This window comes from Erpetoichthys calabaricus, chromosome 8, assembly GCF_900747795.2.
Source record: "Erpetoichthys calabaricus chromosome 8, fErpCal1.3, whole genome shotgun sequence".
Classification (NCBI taxonomy): domain Eukaryota; kingdom Metazoa; phylum Chordata; class Cladistia; order Polypteriformes; family Polypteridae; genus Erpetoichthys; species Erpetoichthys calabaricus.
In genome coordinates, this window is record NC_041401.2 from 112,031,629 (window position 1) to 112,049,319 (window position 17,691).

Consider the following 17,691-nt stretch of genomic DNA (forward strand, 5'->3'; position numbering starts at 1 on the left):
CTAAAACCTTCTCATCAGGTGTACTTTCAATTTTCAGACCTCCCATTGTGTATTCAAACCTAACATTTCTACTTCCTGAGTGTAACACTTTAAATTCACATACATTAAATTTCATCTGCTACAAATCTGCTCAAGCCTCCAAGTCACTCTATAATGATTTAATGTATTCTAGATTATCTGACAATCCACCCATCTTGGTATTATCTGGAAATGTAACCAGCTTGTTGTTTATATTCCTATTCAAATCATTTATGTATATTAAAAAAAGCAGCAGCCTCTGCATTGACCCTTGTGGGACACCACTCTTAACATCACCCAATTCTGATAAAGTTCCTTACCATAACCCACTGCTTCCTGTATTTTATCCAATACTGCACCCATCTACACAGTACACCCTAAACTCTCACTTCTTTTAGTTTGATATCTAGTCTGTCATGTGGGATCTTATCAGATACATTCTGAAAATCAAAATAAATAATATCATATGCTCCACTTTAACTGTATACTTTTGCTTCTTTCTTCTAGCATTCCAGCATGTTAGTAAAACACAATCTCTTCAACTGAACCCCCATGCTGACTCTTCAGTAAAACTTCTGTTCCTGGCATTTGTTGATCAATCTTTTACTTAATAGTTTCTTCTATTGACTCTCCTGCGATGCACATTAAGATTACTGACCTATAGTAGTTACATGGATCTGCCTGATCACCCTTTTCAAGTAATGGGATATTTACCATTTACCATTCCTTTGGAATTTCCTCAGTGCGCAATGACTTCTTAGAAATATGCATCAAGGGTTTATATACTGTATATACTCACTACTGTATACTCACTACATCCTTAAGAACTCAAGGGTAAATATTATTTTGTCCTGGTGACTTGTTCAATTTTAGCCTTTTTAATCAGAGCAGCACTTCTCCCTCTACAATTTCCATATTACTCAGTACCTCTTTACTATTGTTTGAAGGTTATCCAGTTTCTCATATGTGAAAATACTATATATAACAGTATACAGTAAAATAGAAGACACCATATAATACTATAAAATACTACATATAATACTAAAGTAAGCATTTCAGTGTGTAAGAAGCAAGAGATCCTGTATTTTCAATTGATTTATAATTACTCATTCTAATCTGCATTATCACCCTCCTTCACATGATCGCAGGGCTCCAAGGCAAAGCATTTACCATTCAGGGAACAAAAGGCCAACAAATCCACCATAGGGCACACTCACACAGATGTGAGCTACTATAAATAATTCCATGTAAAAATAATGTGTGCAGGCTTCACAGAGACAGTGAACTACTGATGAAGCAACCCCTAATTCCATCAACTGTGAGGCAGCAATATTACCAAGTTACCTAGTAATACCAACTTCAAATAATAATACACTAGTCTAATCTATAACATAAGGCATTGAAGACAATTACATTCTAATTTATCACTAAAATGGGCTTCCACAGGTGCTCCCTGATAATCTGAAGTCAGATTGCTTTTAACACTATCAAATCCGTCTTGTCTTTTAATGAATATTTGGGAGTGTTTCTTGTGATTTTTCTCAAGTTTGCACACATCTTCAAAAACATTTCCTTATATTTTTTATTTTGATGTTTTTGCTTCATTTTTATGAGGTCATCATGTGTATGATAAGTATGGTCTGCTGTTGTTTGGTTGGTGTGATGCATGCATCAATTTGTGATGTATTAGGCACATGTTATTTATTTTACTGGGAAATGAGTCAGTATGTCATATGAATTTTGAACCAGTAAATATTAAATACATAATTCAAAGAGAAAACTATATCGTATACCTGACTTTTGCTGTTCCTGACTTAACATTTCTTCTAATTCCAAGTAAAAACCATTTGCTTATCGATCAACCTCTCCTATTTACAATGCTAAATCCTATTCAGTTTGAAAATTCAAGCCTCCATCACGTGCTTTTCTTACTGGTGTTTACTGTTGTTTATGGGCAGATGCTGTCAGTAGGCACTGGTTTGTTATGAACCAGACACTCATGAAGAGGGTTGTTGATTTATTTGTGTTTTATTGTACGCTGGTTTTCTTAGTTGTGCACTGTAAGATTGACCAGGTCATTGTGTAAGTTTACTGCTGTCTGTGCTGCAGTTTGTGGCCTCTGAAAAAGGTCATAGCAACAGCTAACTGTACTATTACTCCTCATGACTGCTTATACTATTTACAGTTTTAAACTTCTGTTATTTACTTATGCCTGTAAGGATGCAATGTAAATGAAGCACTGAATAATTATTATGCCATCTGCTATTTTGTTATTCTTTTTTCTAGGTCACAATCTATCACTGGGACCTGCCTCAGGCTCTTCAAGATGTTAAAGGCTGGGAAAATGACACCATTGTGGACCGATTTAAAGAATATGCCGATGTCCTTTTCAGTCATCTTGGGCACAAAGTCAAATTCTGGATTACCCTGAATGAGCCGTACAACGTCGCCCAAATCGGCCATGGCTATGGAACTGCAGCACCAGGTACAATTCTTTTGTCTAATATAATCTCTTTGTATAATACCCTTGTAGTTGTTTGTTTTGACTTTACTGATCTGTCACTCCCATTCTATATATAGTAGCAGTAGTTGCTTTTCTATTTTTTATTTTTTCTCTTTACTAATGTAGCTGATAATAATCACATGATTAACACCAAAATAAATTCAGAAGAAAGTGTAGTATAAAAGGAATGCTGATGTCACTTGGATTTACCATCAGATTGTCACCAAGTTTAATTCTAATGCAAAAGGAAGTGGCTGGTCATAAAACTTTAAGATTCTGGTGACCTCTCTACTACGCCCCTACATCTGTAAAGCTGGTGTCCTCTTCTGGATTGCATTCTCACCCAAAAGTTGGCGACTAAGGCCTTTACTTTGTTATCTCTAGTGCAACTAAATGTTGCTTAATGAAACCTGCCGAGGGGGATTCCAATGTTTATTTTTGTGTATAGTTCTGTGCCATTTATGCACATTTTCATTATAAATATTACTTTGCCCGGCATTGAGAATAATCCCAGATCTTTCCCAAATTGTTGCTTCTGTAAAAAATTAATAGGGTGAGACTGCATAGATGAATTATAATGGTGTTGATGCTACTAATTTTTCGTGTTTATGTTAAGCTGATTTTAACAAATACAGTGTGTATTTGTAACTCATAAGACAGATTAAAGGTAATGAGATATAATCATTAAAAATTACAAAAACAACAAATACATAGTTAATAAAATTAAACTACAAACTGCAGTTTTAACTCTTGTTAAAATAAAGTGCAATACAGTATCTAATTCTGTCTCTCAACTGCTAACATTTGTCTTGTAAACCAGAAGGTGGCACTGCAGCCTAATGGCGTCTAACAAACTCCTATACCCTGTCAGCTGCAGGCACTTAAAAAACAGTATGTAGGCTGATCAAGTGCACATTTAAATTTCTGTTTTGGATGGAGGCATTCCGTCTTTAACAGCTCTACCTAATAATTACAAAACGCATTTGTTTTGCATAACTGGAAATGCTGCACCATTTTCTCAGTGGGTATCTTCCGCTTATATTCTTTCATGATGTAGTACAGCGTGCCCGAAACTTTGAGCTGGGAAACTTTGCTGTGCATATTTTTAAGCTAAGGAACATGAAACCTCACAGTACTTTTAAAATATACAGCATAAGGTATATACATATATTCAACTTTAATCTAGAAATATAATGCAAACAACTAAAATCAAGTAAATCCCAGGAAAACACTCACCATGTTGCAAATGAAATTTTCCCTTCAATGCTTGAAGGGCATTTTTTTTGCCACGAGTTGTTTTTAAGTTGTAACTAAAGATGGTATTTCCCGTAATGTAATACTTATATAACTAACAGAATAAATATATTAATAAACATACTATACACATTTTATTTAAATTATTAGCTCTCACCCTTTACTCAAGAGGACTTTGTGGCCAGTTTTTGATGTTTATCTGTTCACCTTTCCACGTGAAAATCAATTCATGCCATACACCAGGCTTCTGTGGAGTGGTACATTATTTATTTTCTAAGATTTTTTAACAACAAATATGCATCATGATCATCAGTTCTGCTGCTAGCCAAACTGGGACCCTAAGCGGAATCTTCTTGGGACCCCTCCACCCCACCCCTTCCTAAATCCACTACATTAATATTTCTTATAACATCTTTAATTTAAACAATAAACATATACAAAACTAATAAATAAACAAAGAAGCTTACATCACAAACTTAGCCATAACCTTTAAAGTCAAATACAAACACCTATTTTTTTAAATAATCAGAACTTGAAAGTGAATGTTTAGGAGTTTCTTCATTCTCTTTGTTGACTATCACATCTACATTCTCTGAAGGCAAAGTCCTCTATTAGGTTATCACCTGACGGCTTACACTGATGGTATGAGCTTGATACTGATGATAGCCAAGCTGTTTAGACATTGTTGTGTCATGGATGACCTCAAGTATGTCAAAATGAGCTGAAGTTTTCAAAAACTGGTAACTGGGAGGGTTGCTGCAAGTCCAGAGGGACTTCAATGTTATTTAATGGCAATGTTATACTAATTGCTTTGTTTCCTGTATAAATGGAGGCCTAATGATAACAACAACAACAACAAAAGCAATAATAATAATAAGAAGAAGAAGAATGGTCCAGGGTATCAATGTGCTGTTACTCTTTGTTACTTGACATATACTGTATAACAGTATTACTTATGATACTTTTATACATTAACAATAAAAAAAATTACTACTACTACTACTACTAATAAAGATAATAATATAAAATATAACAACTATTGCTACTACTAATATATAAAATATAACTACTAGTAATAATAACAAAATTACTATGAGTATTACTACTGAACATGTATATAAATTTAATGCAGTAAATACAGGGTCAGATTGAAGCAGAATATTTTGAGAATAGATCACCTACACTGATGAATTTATCTAAATTACATTTTGCCCTTCTACTGACAGCAGATAACAATAAGGCATTAATTAAATCAGTAATGTTAGCTATCAATAAAATTAGCGAAAAGTTGAGCTTCCTCTGAACTAAATGCTCTTTTTGGATGTCAAAGTTGCTTGAGAGGTGCTTTTTCCACAATTCAGCCAATAACTAACTAGTAAGCAAGAGAGCCTGTGTGTCTGTGAAGTTTGCAAATGTGTCTTCAGTGCAACAACTCTCAGAGCACTTCATATGTAGAATAACGTTAGCTGCCTTTAACAATGTGTAGAGGTCCTGAGGTCAATATGGTGGTAATAAATAATCTACGGCCATATGTCAGCTAGGTACTATAATATCAGATAATATCTGTTAAACACGTGATATCAAAACTATTACACATAACACTACTCTATTGGTACTCCAGTAAACCACTAGGTTTAGTGTAGTGGTAACTGCTGTAATGTTAGCTAGCTTACAGGAAGTTTGACAGATTTCTAAACACACCTGAAAGTGCGGCACGTGCTGCTTCATCATGCTTTCATCTATTTTCTTTTCTCTGCTTCTGACTGGTGTCAACCTGAAGCTATCTCTCTGCTCATTGTTGGAAAATTATCACAATATGTGAATGTCAACAACGCTAATTTGAAGATTCATAAAACAGTTATAACCACAATAAAGTTACACTGCGGACCTCCGGAGCTCCATTCTGTTGAGGAGGTTGTTGCTGTACATTTTACTTCAGTGATGTTATGCAATACACCCGGTTACACTATGGTTAACATTAGGGTTGTGGGAGGAGTTATCTGACTCAAGTCAAGTAAACCAAGTGACAAAAATGTGCAATCCAATTGGCTGTCCAGTGGAGCTCCTGAATTACAGAGGTCTGTGAAGCCCCAATAGGGCCTCCTGCATCAGTCCCCTGATCACAGGCCCCATGGACAGTGCATGATCTGCATATAGGAAGGAGCAGCTCTGATGGTCATAATGATAGTTTTTTGGATTCATTCTTTTCTTTGACCTTTTAACTTTATTAAGTTTGTTTTGCCTGCTAGGATGTACCTCTTAATTATTTTACAATACGTTTCACACAGTATGGCACTGCAGTGGTTAATGCTCTTGTCGCCCTGCTCCAGAGTTCATCTTTTGCTCTTCTCCAAGTGTCTGCATAGGCTTTCCTGCTATATCCCAAAGATGTAGATTTAAGTTTGCTGGTACTTCTGAATTGGCTTTATGTGCGTGAATGAACTGGCATCCTTTCCCAGGTTGGCCCTTACCTTGCACTCTATGTTGCCAGGATAGGCAACACCTGTCCATAGCCCTGAACTGGATCAGAAGGTAAGAAAATAGATTTATGGAGGTGTTATGCAGTCACTTAAAAATGAGCAGATGCATAGGGTGTTCATATTCCACCTATTGTACATAGGAACCCTGGAATCTATGTCAGGAGAAGCTGGCAGAATAAAAGAAGCAAAAAGAAAATCAGGAATAAAATTTCAGTGAATAATGCTGATAGAATTATACACTGCTATGTTAAACATAGCCTTTCTAAAAATAAATAAAGCACCACTGTCATAGTCATTTGTGACTCCACAGGTAAGAGCTACAGCTAAAATAAAAACAGGAAGATCATTTAAAGTCAGGAAGGAGCTTTTGAATTGCTTGGATTGAAAACCTGCGGCCACAATGGTCCCAGAGGAGATGTCTGAGGAGCATTGAATTAGACAGGGTACTAGCTTTAGTTCTGCATGTGCATGCCTGGTGTTGTTTTTTCAGGTTTGGACCTTGTTGTTCTCTCCTAATCCATACTTCCAAGAAGACTGGCTACAGAGTAGTGCCATGGCGTAAATATGAGGAATTGGCATTCCATTTAGTATTGGCTCCTGGTTCATATTTGTTACCATTAGGATAGACTACAGATTTCTGCAACCTTGAATGGTAAAAAAATGTAATCATTGTAGTTTTAATAACTTGGTTATACTGGCAAAAAGTTATTGGATCATTCGTAATTAATATAAGGCTTTGCTCTGTACTTTCATTAAAACAACATTTATGTATATACATTTTCATACAATAAATGTAGCTGAAATATTTTTTCAAAAGTAAAAGAAAAATTACAATTACAAAGATATAAATATAAATAAAATAGCAAAACTACCCGGTGTTGCTCAGTTATACAGTAATCCAAGTACAATACAAGTGATTGCCTGCCTATTGCGGAAGTTATGTTCCAGACCCATCAGCAACAGGAGAAAATCCGCGATATAGAAAGACCATATAAATAAACATTTTTATAGTTTAAGCCTTAAAATACCCATCCCACATGCTTTAAACACATGTAAACTTATAAAACACACTTTGTTAACACATATGATATGTGGATGTCGGGCTAAGGATATGAGTAACATCTCACTATTATAAAACATTTTAACTTCACGCAAGACAAGACAGTGAGACAGGAAAATAGGTGATGTACATGCTTTTAAATTATTGACACGCAGAGCGACAAGCAGCACAAAGCCAGCACAAAGTCCACTTCTCCTTAGCGTTCATTCAGCTCCCCACCCCCTTGACAATGCGAACTGCGCCTCCGGGGAGGGGGGTTTGAGCGAACGTGCGTTCAGCCCTCACACACGCACACACACACTCCTCCTCCTTCCGAACGCGCAGAGCGACAAGCAGGCATTTTGGCAGAAGCAGCACAAAGTCCATTTCTGCTCAGCGTGAGTTCAGCTGCCCCCCTTCACAAAGCGAGTGCAGACACATTGACGTCTGATCGCTGCGTGCAGTGTGCAGTGTTGGTCTGCGGTGTTTAAGAATGTAGAAAGTGTTTAAGAGCATAGGAAGTGTTTATAAGAGTGTGGGAAAGGTTAACAAGAGAGTGAGAAAGGTTTATAAGAGTGTGGGAAGGGTTTATAAAGCCTTAAAATATGTATAAATAATAAAATAAATATAGGTCGCTACTTCGCTGATTTTCACCTATCGCGGGGGGCTCTGGAACATAACCCCCGCGATAGGTGAGGGATTACTGTATGCACTTTTTAAGACTCTTATAGTTAAGATGGCCAAAAACCTTAAAAATGCCATCTGACATTCTATGGTAAATAAATTTAACACAGTTATTCATTACTGTTATGATGCACTTTTCAAGAATATGTGGTACAATGGACCTTGTCAATAATGATAGCATTCATATCCTTTTCCGCATAAGGATCTGCTCTGTTATCTGGAATGTTGCCGGTTCATATCCCATTACTGCCAGAAGAGATCCTACTTCATTGAGCTCATGAACAAGGCCCTTAACCTGAAATTGCTCCAGAGGCACTGTACAATGGCTAACCCTGCCCTCTGACCCCCAAAGCTCATGTGAAAAAAAAGTATATCACTTCAAAAAGAACAATCAAAAGACGTTACAGATACTGTAGCTTTGGCCAAGTGGCAGTAGGGCAGAACACCACATGAAGCATATGTGGAAGATCTTGAGGAGCTTTCTTTATTTGTTCCCAGCATCAAAGCCAGCTGCAGAGTATTTTGAGTATTTTGACTAGGTGACAGTTAAAATTACCTGTTTTTTTGTGTAGGATGCCAAGAAAGGAAACTAGAAAAGTAGTGCAAATCTTTGAAGCATGTTACCCACAGAACCTATTTTAATCTACTGTATATACTCACATATAAGTCGGGTCTTAAAACCTGAAAAATTGATCATAAAATCAGACCCTGACTTAAACGCCTGTTCAAAAATGTGACACTTAAATTCTCGCACCAGTTTCTCAGACACGTCAAATTTTGTTGCAGCAGCGCAGTTACCAATTTCTTTCACCACTTCAATGACTTTTAATTTAAAACCAGCTTCATATTTTCTTCAGATTGAACGCTCCATCGTAGATAAGGGATGCTCTTACGATAAAGGTGTATGAGGGTCTGAGATGCACAAAACAGTGCAAACGTCAATTCGGAATAGTTTGGGTATTACTGTGTGGTCACGTAGGCACAATACATAGAAAAAAAAAAGGCAGTGTGCTCCGTGGTCACTCTCTCAGATGGGCGTGAGCATATCATGATCTCTTGGACCAATAGCGTGAGTTTTCCACATTCGACTTATACGACCGACATTATAAAATACCGGAAATTATATGGTAAAATCAAGCTCCAACTTATCTGCTGGAGAACTTAAACATAAGTATATACGGTATTATCTATTAAGCTGCTTCTCCACGGCAGGTTTGCAAGGAAGCTGGAGCCTATACTAGCAGTCACTGAGTGCAAGGCAGGAACAATCTACAGACAGGCACCAGTACATCACAGGCTCAACCCACACACACTAGGGCCAAGTTAACAACATCAGTTCACTAACCCATACAGCAGCCTGAGGCAACCCACATGGACAAAGAATGAAGATGCAATCTCCACAGATGGAGCACCCATGATGCTACTGCTGTGCCACCCTGTCACTCAGCCTAATCCACTACCAATGACAGAAGAAGGTATTATAAAAAAAAAACTATATTAAAAAACGTATTAATCTGGCATATCCCAAACAGTGGAGCATTCCAAATATTATTGTATAAAAGCAAAAGACTAACTCACCAGTTATTTTATGATTGGCTCTGAAAATATTAGGCAAACCAATGGTCGAGGATCTAAGATTACAATTAGAAATATAGATGGACGCACACTCTAAAATATAAGACGAAGCAAGACTGTTCAGAGCTATAGAGATACATATGAACACCAATTGTACATTCACCATGCTTGAAAGAAGAGTTGGGATACCTTATTGTTATTAAATGTCCTATCATAAGGAACTCAAGGGATTTGGAATGAGACCCGTGGAAAGCAAAACTTCACTTTCATTTGCTGCATGGTTTCCTGCAGCCAGTTTTCAATACTAAGAGTCTGAACGTATGTTTATGAGAATCACTGAACACTCAGTTCAGCTGTTGCTAATAAAGCTTTGCAGTAGGACCACAGATGAGTAATGTGGAGTCAGGCTGAAAACAAATTTGGAGAACATGTTACGTTCTGGTTAGGGGTGTCACAATGGTTTCACCTCCAATCTCTGCAATGTGGGTTTTTTTTATTGTGTTTCTTTCCTTTCTCCCTTTTTCTCATGTCTAGTGAATTGTTTTTCTTTCTTAATTTTGTTTCTTTGTTGGTTTACTAGTTTTCCCCTGCTCCGTTAATTACATTATTAGCTGTAATAATAGTGGTTAACAGCCCTCAGTTGCAATCAGCCTACGATACATAACCAGATGGTGCATTTGTGCAGTGACATTAGCTCATTCCTGTGTTCTTCTTGTCACCTTGTGCTTTTTCCAGTTAACATCTGTGACCGCTGACCATTAGTTTTGGATATTGTCTAGGTCAGGGCTACTCAACTCTAGTCATGGAGGTCAGCAGTGGCTGCAGGTTTTCATTCTAACCAGTTTTGCAATTAGTAGCCAGGCCTAGGAGATCACGAAACTTGCCACTTAATTATATGCATTGTTAGTGCTTTTATTCTTCATCCAAGACAAATCTTTATCACATTGTAAATTTTCATATTCTGAGAGCATAATCTGTATGTTTTGTGGTTCAGTATGTTTTGCACTTCTTGGTCCTTCCCTTCTCTCTCATTTATTTCCAAACTTTGCATTAACACAGGTACTTCATGATATATACTCCCAGGTTTAAATGGAGGCACATTAGCTAGAGAGCTTGTGGTTCTTTTGTCATTTGCCCCTCATTACTGATGGCTAGTTAAGAACACAGGCAACAATTAAAACCAAAATAGGCAATTAAGAGTTCTGAATTGTAACAAATAAATTAACTAAAACTAAGCAAAAAACATATTGCTCTAGTAGTTAATGCAAAAACCTACTGCACTACGGACCTCCAGGACCGGAGTTGAGTACCCCAGCATTTACTCTTAGAATTCAGGCTTTGTTACTTTGGATTTTTGAATTTTGGATTATGTAGCCTTTTGTTTGTGCAATTTTTTGCTGACATTTGGTTACTTCTTGTTTTCTTTCCTTTCCTTAGTTCAGTATTTTGGTACCTTTGTATATTTTGAATTTTGACTTGTGCTTGATTTTTCTGTTTTTTATTTTTGCATTTTGACCTTTGATTTTTATAAATTAGTATTTTTTTATTTTTTAAGTATTAAATTAACTCATTAAAAATGTGTTGGTGGCCAGGGTCTTTCATGTTTCCCTGTACTTCTGGTAACAGATTACTGGACAAATGTCCAAAAAGTGGAAGAAAATCAGTATGATTATTTGCAGAGGTTTTTATGTATTTAACCTGTAATGTGTATTTGCATGTTTAGTTCAAATCCCTTAGCTGTAGCCATATAAGTGATACTTATTTGTTAAAAAAAACTATCCTTAAAATGTTTCCTCTTAATATACCAAAATTCATATAAAATTATTTGTGTCATTGTTATTATTTATTTCATTTGTCATTTATCACATTCCAGCAAGACAAATTAGCCTGACTAAAGTATCTATGTAGAAAAACAAACAATGTCAAAATATTTTAAGATTTCAATATACTGCTATTAGTTCCAAACTTTAAATTAAATTAACCTAAAGCAAGTAATGCTGTGGAGGCGAAATGAGAAATGAGTGAAAGTATTACATGTATCTGTTTATTTATGCATATTTTTTCTCATTTGCTATTTTGATTACAGTGTCAAAGGGATATAGAAGCTACTGTGGCCACTTTGGACATAAGACAGATTCCAAACTTGTCCACTACAGGGAGCACTTACATGCACCTAGCCAATTTCAGTGTAACGTTCAACTCTGTGGGATGTCGGTGGATGGGTAGTATATTTAGAAGGCGGAAGTCCTCATTTCGACACATTGAGAACATGCAGCTTTCACACAAGCAGAGAACAAGCCAGCAATCTCACCTGGGTCTCTAAAACTGTGGAGTGCCATACATTAACATACTGCATTCTGTCCATAAAAGGGTTAACAAAAAAAGGAGGGGAAAATTTCAGAAGCGCTGTAAATCAAACAGATAGTAGATAAAGCCAATGTTAGATATAAATAAACTTCATTCTTTGGCTGTAGTGATCATTTTTTCTCCTAAACACAAATATGAGGCTTGTCTAATACAAGCCCCTCCAACTCCAGGGTTGACTCCAGCCTTTTGTCTGATGCCTCAGGGAGATGTCAGTTCAGTTCATAGTAAACAGGATCAGAAGGAGAGAATGAAGGGAAAATCAAAATGGTGATTCCATCAAACATGTTAGGCACTAATCCTTTGGCTTTTTCAATTGTTGTTTCAGCAGGAACTGTGTGCCCTCCTATTTTGTGAGCTTGTGTCTGTGTTCAGATTTTACCTACAGCATAGATTGCATTTTTATTGATTTACTTGTTTTTGTGTTAGCTAGCTTATCATTTATTTTATTGATTTGCTGATTAATTCCTTGAATTTAAGCTTACAGACACATTTCACCACACTGATTTTTTTCCATTGATTGTTCATTGTTAACTTCCAGCCTGTTTTTTTTTTCTTTTGGGCATAATTGCTTCACATTCAACACACGGCTTAAATATAAGATTTATTTCAAAAGTTGTTTTCTAATGCTTGTGATTTTTCTCACCTGCTCAGCTCTTTACACACATAAAACAATTTCCCACTGTAGGAATGTTGTTTTCAAGAACCAATGAGCTCCTGCATAATGTAGACCCTCAGCCACTTGTGGTCCCTGGCCACTTTCATGTATTGTGTTCTCAGTGCACAACAGGAACCTTTATGCAAAATAAGCAACATGCAAAAAAGAGTAATGCAGTGTGAAGTGAGGCATGATCATTAATTCACGGGGAACTACCCCACCTTATTGCTTCAATGTGGTGCATGGTGTGGCACACCAGGGAGGCAACTACGAAGAGTGATGCTGTGCAAAGGGTGGTGTTTTGTCTAACAAGGTGCAAGACAATGGTTACCCCAAAATCCTGCCAGACGACGCCAATTGTTTTGTCTTGGTAGAGTAATATATATTGCTCTACTTTCCCCTATTGTATTTTTAATATGTAGCCTTAGAATGCCTAATCTCACAGACTTACCACTGTTTATAAGGTATTATTGTATATAACTTATCCCCACCTTCCCTTCTATATCTATAACCTCAGGCAATTAGATGTAGTAAAAAGACAAGCAGAAGTTAAGTTACAGTTTAAACAATGTATTATTGATAATATTCATAAATAATAACAAAATGCAAAGTATATTTGAATATTGGCAACCATACAACCTGATTAAATGGTGATATGTAGTTCAGGCGTCACACAGTCTTCTAGTTACTTAAATGTCTCTAGTTAAGGCATCATTGGTGCTCAACTTTCAGCCACATATCTGTTCAAAATGGCTGCTGAGCTGTGCTCTTCATTGTGTTGTCTTCATCACAGGATAGCAAGAGAGATGCTTCTTTCAGATGTTGGTTAGTAAGAGAGAGAGTGTGAGGTTAAACAAGTAAATATATAGATTTTTTGTCCAACCCCTACAGCCAATAGGGCATCGTAGTACTTAAAGGCCTCTGAGACTTAAAGGCCTCTGAGACAAGCCAATTCCAAGCAGCCATACCTCAGACCAATGGGGGAATACAACATCTCAAAACCTGCCACCCCCAAGACCATACGTCTTTAAGTCTTTCTTGCAGGGGTAGAAATGAATTAAGCAAAGAAACACTAACCAAACCGGTTTAAGGCACATCTTCCCCCAAATCCTGTCGTAAAATTCAAACAGACCCATTCCTAAAGGGGGGGTAAACACTAAATTACATTGCTTTGAAGAGTGATTTGGTTGAAAGTTTGCGACTCCATTGTTACCAATAACTTTCCAAAGTTCAAACTACTAGCAAATTTGTAAGATGGTGCCAGTGCTTGTGGTCAAAACTCAGCACAATTCATCGCCTGAATCCCAACCACAATAGTTCATGATTGAACGAAAAGTTCATACCCTAGAGTAGGAGCTATACAAAGTACCAGGAAATACAAATGGCCCGAGTTCCTGTGGTGGGAAACACATAGTTTCCAGTTCCAAGTAAAGACTTTCAAGGAGAGACTAGTAGGCAAGAACAGAATAGAATAGATGAGACAAGAATAGAGCCATCCTGTCATCTTTCTCCTACATTTGCCTAAACTGAAGTCAGCAATGTTATCTTTGTAGAACAGTTCACAAGGCATAAAGCAGCCCTGGACTTGTAAGGGCACATTCACAAGCATTCATTTCAGACCAATTCACAGTTGCCAGGTATCCTAACACACACATGCACATCATTGGGATGTGGCAGGAAAACCCATATGCCTGGAGAAATGATGCAAAGACAGTCCCCAGGCTGGAAATCAATCCCACGTTTTGAATCCGAAAGGCACCATGCTACTTTCGTATGGTCCACACTTCCCAGTCATGGTTTGGTTAATTACCAGTGTCATTCATATTTTATCTGAGCCCACTTACCCCAACTGAATGTCACAGGGAACTGGAACCTAAAAGGTGTATCATAATACTTTCATGTACACTAAGTACATGAGGAGGAGACTTAATTATAACTTGCTTAATAAATATTATACTATTTTATTATGAAAAATTTTGTTTCATTTAATAATATAGGAATTAGTTTTCGGCCTGGAACAGCTCCCTATATTGTGGCACACAACCTAATAAAGGCTCACGCTGAAGCCTGGCACCTGTACAATGACACTTACAGAGCAAAGCAAGGAGGAATCATTTCTCTCTCAATCAATTCAGACTGGGCTGAGCCAAGGAACCCCTATAAACAGGAGGACATTGATGCTGCCAGACGCTTTGTACAGGTACGCTAGACCAAACTGCAGACCACATTCTAGACAAGATACCAGGAAATTTTTAGGCTGAAGCCTTTTTGAACAGTTTTTTCTATATATGGAATCTTCATAACAACAAATACCATGTGCTTGCTTAACCCTCTTACTCTCACAAATTGTAGAAGGTGGCTGTTACTAGACAAACAGTTATTTTTCCCCAGTGACTACTAGTTATTTATTTCAGCACAAACTTTACAGAGAGATCCCTAAATTTTTTTCCCTTTAGTTTTTCATAGGTTGGTTTGCTGATCCAGTTTTCAAAAATGGAGACTACAACGAAGTTATGAAAACGATGATACGAGAGAGAAGTCTGGCTCAAGGCTTTGCAAAATCTAGGTATGTTTCTTAGAAACCAATTTGTTCAAATTGAAAACAAAGCATTTCCATACAACGCATAGATGGTTTCAACTTTCAGCATATCACATTGTGAATCTTAAACATTTAGTCTTCTTAAAATCCCAATATAAAATAAAATCCTATTTAATACCAAGAAGTAGCAAGCATGATAACAGAAAAACATGACATTCTCAAACCTGCTTAATACAATTCAAGATCACAGAAGATTAGAGCAGCATCACCAGCTCCAGACAAGGCACAAGTCCACCACAAGGTTTATACCTCTCAGATGAGACAAATTTAGGATTGCCAATTAACCTACCACAAATGTTATTGGAAAATGTGTGAGGAAAATTTGAGTATTCAAAGGAAACTCCATATAGACATGGACAGAATGTGGAAAGTTTACAACGTCAGCTATCAGATGAAAATTTTAAAAACAAAGTGCTGGATCTGTGAGGTGGTAGTCCTAATTACTTGGCCACTATGGCCCCTGGACAGCAAAGGCCAAAGTAAACTTTAATTAGAATTGAATTGGAGGTCTGAAAATCAAAAGTACACCTTATGAGAAGGATTTAGGAGTCATAGTGGACTCTAAGCTATCAACTTCCTGACAGTGTTCAGAAGCCATTAAGAAGGATAACAGAATGTTCGTTATATAGCACAAGGTGGAGTACAAGTCCAAGGAGGTAATGCTCAGGCTTTATAACGCACTGGTGAGGCCTCATCTGGAGTACGGTGTGCAGTTTTGGTCTCCAGGCTACAAACGAACATAGCAGCACTAGAAAAGGTCCATAGAAGAGCGACTAGGCTCATTCCAGAGCTACAGGGGATGAATTTTGAGGAAAGATTAAAAGAGCTGACCCTATACAGTTTAAGCAAAAGATTAAGAGGAGACATGACTGAAGTGTTTAAAATTATGAAGGGAATTAGTACTGTGGATCAAAACTTATTTTAAAATGAGTTCATCAGGAACACGGGGACACAGTTGGAAACTTGTTAAGGGTAAATTTTACACAAACATTAGAAAGATTTTCTTTACACAGAGAACTACAGACACATGGAATAAGCTGGAATAAACAGCGTGGTAGACAGTAACACTTTAGGGACTTTCAAAACTAGACTTGATGTTCTTTTAGAAGAATTAAATGGATAGGACTGACAAGGTTTGATGGGCTGAATGGTCTGTTCTCGTTTAGATTGTTCTAATGTTCTATGTATTTTATATGACTGTGTTTATTAACTAGAGTGAAATTAACTGTAAGTGTAACTGTTTTTTTTGTAGTTTATGACAAACTATACTTATTTTTAGTTCACTCTTCAGCTACAATATCATCAAATCTTAACCTTCCTTAGTATCTGCTAGCAAAAGAAACTAAGTATTTCAGAAACTAGCACCTCTCTGATACATGTCATCATGACCATGCCATCATATGCACTGCCATCATGCAGAAAGTGAGCTGGACTTGAGTGCCATTTTCTTTATTTTAACAATAAGAAATATTGTTTCCTGTATTTCAGATTACCAGAGTTTACAGAGGAAGAAAAGAGAAGAATTAAAGGAACATTTGATTATTTTGGATTTAACCACTATACTACAGTGTTGGCTTATAACTTTAAATATGCCACTATTATTCAGTCATACGATGCTGACAGGTACAGTAACTGCCATTAATCTACAGGAATTATTATTGGAATGTTTCATTTTGCATGAAAACTAGTTTCAAGCTTATCAAGTGGTTGAAGGGATGCTTCAGTGTGCACAGTAAAAGAGCAAAAAAAGATGTTGGTTACCATACTGAAAGAAAAAATGATAAGAGATGCGACATTTCTGCTTTACAACTTTCATTAGGTCCATGTGATGAAGACTGTACAACTGAAGCATTATGTGTCTCTTACCTTCTTTTCTTTTCAGCAAGAGTCATCCTTTGTCTTTTTTTCCTTTTCAAGCTTATGTATAGACCAGTAACAGAGCACTGTGCGATAACGTGCAGTGAATACACTTGACTTATAGTTTTCATCATCTTTCTCTGTACGTTCAGCATTCGTTTACTCAGAGGTCGATGCGCTTGCTGCTTCTTGAGCAGCTCTTCTTTTCTCCACCTTAGCACCCCGCTTCTTCTCTTCTTCCGTTGGCATCTTTACATGTTAAAACTGATTAAGTCCGTTTTTGTGTTGCAATTACTTAGTATGTTTTCTTTAATTTTTTACTTAAGCTGGCACTTAAGTGTTCAATTTGCCTCAAGAATGATTGAAGATATGAAGAGGTAGAGGAAGTGACGGCGAAGGTGGTATATGTGTACCAAATTTCAGCCCAATAGGTCAAACGGTTTGCGAGCTACAGGTGATTTAAACAGACAGACAAACGGACAGCCACGGTAGCATATTATATAAGAAGATGTGACAGTTTATTTGGTAGTCTATTTTAACATTCTCACAAGACTTGATTACAGCACACTGCTCAAGAATCTGCTCTTGTCTTGCTTAACATGAGTAAACAAACAGCCATTAAGGTAAATATAAAAGCAATAATTAAGGAAATACTGGGGG

General features: G+C 36.9%; 1 protein-coding gene across 1 annotated transcript in view; it reads left to right on the forward strand.

Annotated features, from left to right (window-relative positions):
* Positions 1-17,691, forward strand: part of LOC114656587 (lactase/phlorizin hydrolase) — a 50,475-nt gene that overhangs the window by 27,608 nt on the left and 5,176 nt on the right. Inside the window, exons 11-14 of the mRNA XM_028808227.2 lie at positions 2,305-2,503; positions 14,573-14,775; positions 15,032-15,141; positions 16,663-16,797. Of these exons, the coding sequence (XP_028664060.2) occupies positions 2,305-2,503; positions 14,573-14,775; positions 15,032-15,141; positions 16,663-16,797 (647 nt within the window). The remainder of the gene's footprint in view (positions 1-2,304; positions 2,504-14,572; positions 14,776-15,031; positions 15,142-16,662; positions 16,798-17,691) is intronic.